Genomic DNA, 9,598 nt, shown 5'->3' with positions numbered 1-9,598 from the left:
TCTCAACCAAAAATGCACTCACACGTTTTTATAGAACGACTGTTCTCGAATCAAGAACAATGTAGATAAAAATGTATCTCAATTTCCGGCGCCCACCCCCTTTCTCCATCGAATCCCGCCCTGTGCTCGGCTTATCTGCCTTTCGGCTCTCCGCCGGCTCTCAAAACAACCAGTTTGACGCTCTGTTCGCTCCCTCGCCTCTCCCATTTCTCGGATTTTCGCACTCGCTTTCAGCACAGCTGTACGCCGAGTCGAGTGCATGATTTTCGCATGGCGGTGGTCTCAGTTTCACATTGGCGGTCGTTGAGCGCGGAAGTGGCCAAAACCAGTGGGAAAAGGGCTTCTTGCCAGAAACGGAAAACCCTAAGAACGCGATTTTTGTTGAATGGCCGCCGCTGTCTTGTCCCTGTAGTTGTGCCCGCCTTTGTCTGTGATTGTGTTTGTGTAAGAAGTTCGGCGGCAACGACGACGTAAAATAGTGAAGCATAAAGGCCAAGTGGAGAGAATACTCGCTGTACATAAACCCCTACCCATACCTGCACCACTAAAAGTATCAACAACAAAGTGCTAGTTTTGAGCCCTCTGCTACCTTTTATTTTTGCTACCTGCCAATTTGTTAACTTTATTGTTGCTCCGCCGCTTGCGTGCCGTGGAAGCAAAGCCAAATCAACATCAAATGTAAGTGTAAGTGACCATGGAGCGGTTTAATAACACTGCACCGCCAGGAATAACAACTAAAATCGGTCTCGAACGCGTGACGAGCGAATTTAAAATCGATTGCCAGTCCCGAAATCGGACAACCCACTCAAAATGTGAAAATCAAAACTCAAATGCCCTTAGGTATAGCATTTACATGTGCTGTGGATATCATATATGTATCGTTCTCATCATGTGACTCATCCACTTGGGTTTTGCAACTGCAATCTCTACGCAAATTACTTGGGCGACCAAAAGGAAGCTATTAACAAACTTCACCGCAGATAAAACAATTGCCAAGCGGAAAAATAATAAATCAAATTGTGAATATGTAACAACTTAAATAGTTGACCCTCAGACTCAGCAAACAAAATTATCAAATATTACAATATTTTTGTGGGTTTCTCAAAGAAAAATAGTTTTTATCTCTTTGAACAAAAAGTTTAAAATATTCTTGAAATAAATATTATTGAGTTTATTCTGTAAAGTTTAGTTATTTTTTAAAGTATTATTTAAATATTCTACTTCAAGAATTATTTCCACTATCTTTAAGTTTATTTAAAGTTTGTATCTCCTACTTCAACTACCTCCCACTGCCGCCTTGTCTACCTAATTTTCTATTTCTTCCTACGCGAAATGTCTGTAATGCCAAGAATTTTAATAAAATGCAATGTGGTGCTCTCGGTTGAAAATAATTTAAATTTAGCCACGCGCCTTTCTGGCCCACTGACAACTCTCGAAAGTCGCCAGCCGAATGTTCGCCGAAAAAGTCATTAACCTCGGTCATTTGGATTCGAATGTTGTCGTCAAGTTTGAATCAGTGTAACGAATATTGAGTATTATGCTAATGGGCCTGATAATGGCGACAAGTCTCCGTAAATATGACCGATATATTTGTCTTTATAGGTCAACAATGTTGACGTTGAAAGTTTGATCTGCAAATATTGCGTCCGTAAAGCGAAATGCATTATGTAAAGGCAAGGGAAGAGGTCAGTTCTCGCGAAGCCAGCGCATCGATAAGTTTGCTTAATAAACAATAAGAGACAAAGAAATCAGCAAAATGACACTGGACTGTTTATCACTTCGAGTGCCACTTTGGGGACTGATGAAATATGGAAAAGGGTTCGCTTTGAGACTACCCTCTATATGCCAAGATTTGAACACAAAAATGGAACAATAAATAATGATCCTCCTTTGTTGTTTAATGGCATTGATTTGTACAGCTGCAGTCAAAATATTAGCATTTGAACCTGGAATTTCCCATGGTTATGAAGTATTAACTTTAAAGATTATACCTCTTATTAAATATTTTTGCTTAGTAAGACACTTACAAAAATTCTCGCATTTTTTATTTATCCAACAAAACAACTATTCTCTTGTTTGCGTCTGTTTACTTGCACACATCGTTCACATATACGATAAATTAGCTTATTTGTTTTATACCCACTATATATCCAGTCGAAAGTCTCGTTCTTATCGCTTTTTCCTTTGTTTACCCAGAATTTAAGACGCTCTCAGACATATGCCATTTCAGCTCCATTGGATTACAAGGGAGTGATAGATCATCAGACACAAAATTCATATTTAAACTATAGTAAAATAATCACAAAGCATTGTAAACCCTCAAAAGCGATGAGTTACCTTGACTACCTATTCAAATTCGAACTGGTAATCAGGGGACTACGTCACTTCATTGTTTTTTTTATGAGTTTTCTGAGCCATGTCGGAAATAAATCAAACTTAATATAGGTATACAAAGACACACAGAAATTTATAAGATCAATTTTTAAAGTATTTTTAGTATTATACTTCTTTACTAACATTAAAAATTACTTTTGAATTAAATATTTATATCGTTTTAAATTTTTTCAGTAAAATATAATATTTTTTTATATACTAGTGATATCTAATTTTTTTCTGTGAACAAAGAATGATCGGTTTTAAGCATACCTAGCGATCCCCTCTAAATAAGCAGACCCATACATGATGTCATGTTCTCCCCAGCAGAAAGGCCGGGATTGGATCACATGGCACATGGTCGGATCGGTCTTGGTAATATAATTTGAGCTCGGCGTCGAGACCGTGGTGTGATTTCTGATCATTAGCTCACCGGTTCGCAGAAGTTCTCGCATTTTACTGTCTCTCTTTTGGGACCGAAATTCATCAGAGTACAGGGGAGATAAACAAAGTTCTATACGAGGAAAACCCAACTCAATGAGCTCATCTTGGCCCTATTACATAATGTACTTCCCCCAGTTATTCCCCGAAATCTAAAATAGAGAATAGGTAGTGCCTAGATGGCATTCGGGACTGTTTGTTTGGTTAATTGGTATCTAATCGTTGGAGGCTGACCCCCAGAGACACCTCTCGAAATCAAATGGAGACCGCTTAAATGCTCAAACGATGACTTTGACATCGCCCACACGCAAAGTTGAGTGTTTTCGCAGTTCAGAGATGTACTCAGATACATATATACACAAGTATCTGAACATGCATCGAGGCTTTTGAGCCGCATAGACTATATAAATTGCTGCAATTAATATAATCAGCCCGAAGCTGTTGCATTTCTGTTAAATGTTAAATGCATTTCAATTGTTTTCCGCGCTGCAGGCTACCTTCTCAACTTTCGTCGCATGTCTAATTGTGAAAAAAATCGATTTTAGAATTTAAATTGCATTATTGTACTGGTTATAGGAGCTCTGTCAACGATTCCTGGTACTGTTATGAGTAATTGCCCGTACTTCCTCCGTTATTACATAACCCAGAGCTCTATAAAAAATCGTGTTCTATCTTATTTGGTTTCAGGTGAAGAGTGGAACTTTCGTTTTCGACAAACAGCGATGTGTGGGTCGCGATAAGACAGGCGGCACAACAATCTCAGCTATAAGAGAGCTCTGCAAACACACTAAGTTGGAGGTGAAATAAAAAACAGGAGAGAAAAATGACAATATCGTACACAAGCGAAGTGGCCACTTGTCGCGGCTTTGGCTGTTTTCTTAAATTGCTTCTCAGGTGAGTGAAGTTAAAGTCTTATATACTCGACCCGACGATCGACAGATGTGGAAGTACAGTGCGAAATTGCCAGCTCGCTCGCTAATTATAGAGCATTGACACACTCTGGACAATTGGATGGGATAACCAGCCGAGAAGCACAATGGCGGCGAATGCAAATTACAGAACTTTTCCACTTTCCTTCATATGGCAAACTGCAATTGCCGCAGAAGTATCTGCCACCCCCTCCATGGGAAGCGTGTAATCTAGACCCGTGTTCTCATAACTCTGACATCTGTCAGGGCTCGTTGGCTGAATTATAATTTAATAATGAGTTTGAGGGGGTTGAGTTTTCCCCATTTTCCCTCTGCATATTAGTGTAATCTACTTGGCTGCCAGTTAACTAGTTTGATGATCTAATTAGGCTGCTGTTGATATGGGTTTATCGCTTAACAATGGTCAATAACAATGCCCCTTGGTCAAAAGGGGAATCTCCCAGCCTGACTCACTAGTTATTCTCCACAAAGCAAGTGAATTTCAAAAATTCCTTAAAAATAGCCATAAATTGTTGTTTTGGTTCAGCCAGAAGTACCTTTTCTTCGGCCAAAGATATCGTTTGATTGTTCATTATATCACGCTTTACTCGGCTGATAAGCTTTATAAATATCGTCTGGACGTCATGTCAAGGCAGTCGCACATTTCTACAGACAATGTTTATATTTCGAGGGCTCCAATCTCACACATGCATATGTTTTATGACGTTTTGTGTCAACAACAAGTGGCCAAAATTATCGTTTCGTATCAGCAGGTTAAATTCGCGGTGACGTTTCATTCACAGACACAGTGCCGCTGGTCAATATAGGCAAATTCGAATTTCAAGTGGGGGATCTGGAACGGATCCATGGCAGAAGTATTTATTGCCTGATAAGGGCCAGAGTATGCTGATTAGTTGACGTTCACGGTCTATTTATAAAGGCTGATGGCAAGGGAGTAGAGTGGGGAATAATTACCAATTTATAAGTTTAACACAACCCCTTTAACATTTTTCAGATGGCGAGGAAGCATTTACAAGCTGGTCTGGCTGGATCTTCTGGCCTTCTTGACCATTTACTATGCCATCAACATGGTGTATCGTTTCGGCCTCAACGCTAACCAAAAAGAGTGAGTATTGGATAAAGTTCATCAAAAGATCGAAAGAGAAATATTATTAAAAACTCTACAATTTAAATGTCACGAGAATGTACAAAGTGTTTTACTACCTAAAAGTCTGTTTATTTGTCTGTCTTGCACTGTTCCTAAAATTATCATCAAAAATCCCACTAATTCAAAGCAAATTAAAGGTGCTAATAAAATCAGTGGATATTAAAATACCACATATATGATCATTTCTCTACCGATCGTCTACTGAAAGCAACATCTTCTTCTGTGACTCATACTATTTACTTTCTTTCAGAACCTTTGAGGCCATTGTTCAGTACTGTGATAGTTATAGAGAACTCATACCCCTCTCCTTTGTGCTGGGTTTCTACGTCTCGATTGTGATGACCCGTTGGTGGAATCAGTACACCTCCATTCCCTGGCCCGATCCCATTGCGGTCTTCGTCAGCTCCAATGTGCATGGCCAGGACGAACGAGGACGTATGATGAGACGAACGATTATGCGTTATGTGTGCCTGTGTTTGACCATGGTCCTGGCGAATGTTTCCCCTCGTGTGAAGAAACGTTTTCCGGGCCTCAACAATCTAGTGGAGGCGGGTCTGCTAAATGATAATGAGAAAACCATTATAGAGACCATGAACAAGGCCTTTCCCAGACCCTCCAAACACTGGTTGCCCATCGTTTGGGCCGCTAGTATTATAACTAGAGCTCGGAAGGAGGGCAGAATTCGTGATGATTTCGCGGTGAAGACGATCATCGATGAGCTCAATAAGTTTAGGGGTCAGTGTGGACTCCTCATCAGCTATGATACCATCAGTGTGCCCCTAGTTTACACGCAAGTGGTGACCCTGGCGGTCTACTCCTACTTCCTCACCTGCTGCATGGGTCAGCAGTGGACGGATGGCAAGGTGGTGGGCAATACCACCTACCTGAACAAGGTGGATCTGTACTTTCCGGTCTTCACCACGCTGCAGTTCTTCTTCTACATGGGTTGGCTCAAGGTGGCCGAGTCCCTGATTAATCCCTTCGGCGAGGATGATGATGATTTCGAGGTAGGTATAAGATAGTTTAAAGATATAGCCATAATACTAATATAATATGTGCCCTAGGTCAACTGGATGGTGGATCGTAATCTGCAGGTATCCTACCTCATCGTCGACGAGATGCACCATGACCATCCGGAGCTGCTGAAGGATCAGTACTGGGACGAGGTGTTCCCCAACGAGCTGCCCTACACCATAGCTGCCGAGAGATTCAGGGAGAACCATCCGGAGCCGTCCACTGCCAAGATCGAGGTGCCCAAGAACGCGGCCATGCCCTCGACCATGTCCTCCGTGCGGATCGATGAAATGGTTGGTAATGCTAGTGGTGACCCCACCGCCGCCGCCGCCGCGGAAGCGAAGCCCCCTGCTCCGGGGGCTCAAGCTCAAGGTCCGGTCGCGGACTCCGGGGTCCAGACCGTGACCTATGACTTTCCCAAGGGCTCGGCAGACGAGGAGGTTAGAATCAAAACGTTGGCTGCATTCCCTAGCGTTACGAAGCATTGGCACCTGAACTCTCGATTGGTTAACCAAATTCATCATCTCTCGTCCAGCAAACTGATCCAAATCGAAACTAAATCCGAATCAATATCGAAATTACAAGTTTCTAACCTCTTTTTCTTGTTCAACACGAAGAGACATTGCTTTTGTGGGATCACAGTTCGCTCATTGGCATTCTGAATCACAGCGGTGCTTGGTATATATAAAACCTAATCTAGATGTACAGAGTGTGTATTTATAAGGGGTGGGCACAGTAAAGGCTCAAGTAATTATTCAAGTATTTATTGAATTATATTAGTTGATAAGCCTTACTAATGGGACTATCTACTTAGCGGTGACCTGAAAAAATGAACCCTTAGTGATTTCTGTTGGAGAATATGTTGAAAATGTATTTCAAAACATTATTTAAAAAATGTAGTTTGCTTGGGAATGCAATTATAAATTTGATGTGATCTATTATATTACCTGTTTATTTGAGCCTATTTTACTGTGCCCCACCTCCAGTCTAACCATAATCTTAGAAAGGTGTTTGTGTCTCTATGCTTTAAGAATGTGAATACTAACTTTTGATTCTAATTGTCTAAGAGATCTGTCCACAGCCTAAAGCCTCTAACAGCACTCGCACTGCACGACTTTCCAATGCTTTATGCTGCACTGACTTTTGAGCACTCAATGGTTTCGAGTAATCCGGGCACAGCGGAACTAAGAATATAAGCCAGCTACTAACCACTAAGACTATCTCAATCTAATATATAATTTATTTATCTCCAACCAGGCTGATGATGCCAGTGGCATACACTTCTCAGCTGGCAATGGCAAAATGCGCCTGGGATCCTCGCCCTCGCTAGTGAGTGTCTCGGGTACTCTGTCCCGGGTGAATACGGTGGCCTCGGCACTCAAGCGGTTCCTCAGTCGCGATGACAGCAGGCCGGGATCGGCCACGCCCAGCCAGGATCAGCCCTACAAGTTTCCGGCCAGCGCCAGTTCGGCCAGCCTCTCGGGAGGAGTTGTGGGATCGGCTACGTCGGCGGGAAAACCAGCTGGAAGTCTGAGGATTACCCAACAGGTCATCGAGGAGGTGGACGAGCAGGCCACCATCACATCCATGCGGGCCAACGATCCGCGCCCCAATGTCATGGACATCTTTGCAGCGGGCTCGTCCTCGGGAGCTGCCCCTTCTGGGCCGCTGCAGCCGCCTCCCGCCCACTCGGAACCGGTGGACATACCAGCACGTCCGCCCTCCTATAATCGTGCCCAGTCCCAGTACGAACCCACTCTCTTCCCACCGGGCGGAGTGGATGCCCTGCTCAGTACTTCAGCTCCAGCGGGCGGCAGTCCCTTGCTCCTGTCCAATGCAGCCACTGCTCCCAGCTCACCAGTGGGCGAGAGCTCCAAGTCCCTGTACGATCCCCAAAAGACAGCCAGCCGGGAGACAGGTGAGTCCAGAGGTTCTTCAACATCCCCGCAAGCGGATGTGTTAGAATGCCCAGCCGCTTCTTAAACTCTCATTTTAACATTTGTGTATCTTCATTTTCAACAAATTCGGGAACTTTTAAAGAGAGGCCCGATGCACCGCAGGTTTTCAGGTGGTTCGTCACGCCCGGTAAAGTTCACATCCATTGGCCATATTAACTCGTTTCAATATTTTCGCTTGCTCTTCTACGTAATCGTTGCTGATTTCTCCCCAATTAGTGTTATTTGTTGATTTTTGATTTATTTTCGAATTACAACTATTTTTAGTTTGCGTATCAGAAAATTATTTAAAATGATAAAATCCAAAAATTGCTATCTTACCAGTTTTTGCGTTAACCATAAGTTATTTATTTAAATTCTAAATTAAATTAAATTATTTAAATGCTAAAACGATCATTTCTTAAAAATTAATTTTTATTTTAACAAACATGACTTCGAACATAGGACTAAAAATTTTTCTGAGTTTAAACACTTTATATTTTAATTAATTAAAATTTTCTTGTTTTGTTTAATTTTGTTGAGCGATTGGCATGTGTTTTTTAAAAGCGATGCCCACTTGTTAAGTACTAACCCCAGCTTAGCCCTTTAAATTTAATATTTTAAACTACGTAAGGCCGCAGACAAGGGTTTCTGCCCGGTCAAGTAGGTAGCCAACAACCCGTAATTCCAACTCCATATTGGTTCCCGCCTAGCATTAGTCCCCAGCCATTTAGAAGTTGCACGCTGCCATTGATTTTTTCAAAAAATAAGATTTCTTTTGTAATATATATCCTATATTTTTGCAGTGGAGAACATGGACCTGAGGTCCTCCAGCGATCTGCTGGCCAATGCGGCTGCGCAACTGGAGGATGAGGGCGATGACTTCGACAAGCTGAAGGCGGCTCGTGAGAAGGAGAAGCTGATGCGCCAGCAGAAGAATCTGGCCCGAACCATCAGCACCGCCCCGGGAATGGAGACCACGGCAGTGCCGATGGTGCCAATGATCCCAGTGAATGTGGCAGTGCCGCAGTCCCAAATGCCCGCCGTGGCATCCAGTGCCGATCTTCTGGCCGGCGGAGAACTCTCCAATTCGACGATGAAGTCGGAGGACGCCATCAACGGCAGTTGAACAAACCCTAGTATTTTGTTTCGTACACTTACCTAGTTTAAGTCTAGTGCATTATTTAATTTACCTGAGCTGCTAAGCTTAAATACCTATACTATATAACGTATATGCCGCTGACATTGAGAATACGCAGAGTTACGGACAGTTTAAGAATGCTCATAACTTCTAAAAGAGCTCGAGTGATGATGGACCTAATTAACGCAGTTAATAACACAAATACTAATATCTAAGTAGAACGTTTTTTGAATTTTACAAATATAAGTTATTTTGTAAATGGCTCATGATTTGTTTTTTATTTTTTCGGTTGTTTTTGGGTTGGCGCTGATTTTTGAAAAAGAAAGTGCTTAACAATTGTGGACTGTAAAATTGAAAAATATTTTTAAAACATATTTTTGTGGTTTATTAAATCAAGAACTTAAAATAAAATTGGCTTTCTTAGCGGAGTTTTAAATTGTTATATATTTTTGAGGAATAAAGTATACAGTTTTAAATGTTTTTACGGAAAGACTTAATAAATTATATAAAAACTTGTTAAATACATACATGTAATTTCTTAAACCATTTCACATCGCAAGATGAAGGCTAGAAGTTTTGTTTTAGCAATTGGGGTATACTAAATAATGCTATTCTAATT

General features: G+C 41.8%; 1 protein-coding gene across 5 annotated transcripts; it reads left to right on the top strand.

Moving 5' to 3' along the window:
* Positions 1-287: 287 nt before the first annotated feature.
* On the top strand, positions 288-9,245 carry LOC108024742 (bestrophin-4). 5 transcript variants are annotated; one of them, XM_017094842.3, is made up of 8 exons: positions 288-678; positions 3,502-3,708; positions 4,738-4,848; positions 5,141-5,897; positions 5,955-6,197; positions 7,162-7,822; positions 7,945-7,989; positions 8,645-9,245. In XM_017094842.3, exons 2-8 carry the CDS (start codon positions 3,638-3,640, stop codon positions 8,965-8,967), a joined length of 2,211 nt encoding a protein of 736 aa, XP_016950331.1. In that variant the 5' UTR covers positions 288-678; positions 3,502-3,637; the 3' UTR covers positions 8,968-9,245. The 5 variants fall into 5 exon arrangements, with proteins under 5 accessions (XP_016950331.1, XP_016950329.1, XP_043950332.1 ...); XM_017094840.3 differs by having other exon boundaries at positions 5,955-6,344; XM_044094397.2 differs by having other exon boundaries at positions 288-684; positions 5,955-6,344.
* Positions 9,246-9,598: the final 353 nt, after the last annotated feature.

The sequence above is a fragment of the Drosophila biarmipes genome, chromosome 3R, assembly GCF_025231255.1.
Source record: "Drosophila biarmipes strain raj3 chromosome 3R, RU_DBia_V1.1, whole genome shotgun sequence".
In the NCBI taxonomy this organism is placed as follows: Eukaryota; Metazoa; Arthropoda; class Insecta; order Diptera; family Drosophilidae; genus Drosophila; species Drosophila biarmipes.
The sequence above is the reverse complement of the archived record's forward strand: the minus strand, read 5'-3'. Positions and strand labels throughout refer to the sequence as shown.

Coding starts and splice junctions, on each gene's coding strand:
- LOC108024742 (XM_017094840.3), top strand. CDS start 3,638: ATGACAATATCGTACACAAGCGAAGTGGCCACTTGTCGCGGCTTTGGC. Junction 3,709..4,737: donor TTTCTTAAATTGCTTCTCAG/GTGAGTGAAGTT, acceptor AACATTTTTCAG/ATGGCGAGGAAGCATTTACA. Junction 6,345..7,161: donor AGGGCTCGGCAGACGAGGAG/GTTAGAATCAAA, acceptor ATCTCCAACCAG/GCTGATGATGCCAGTGGCAT.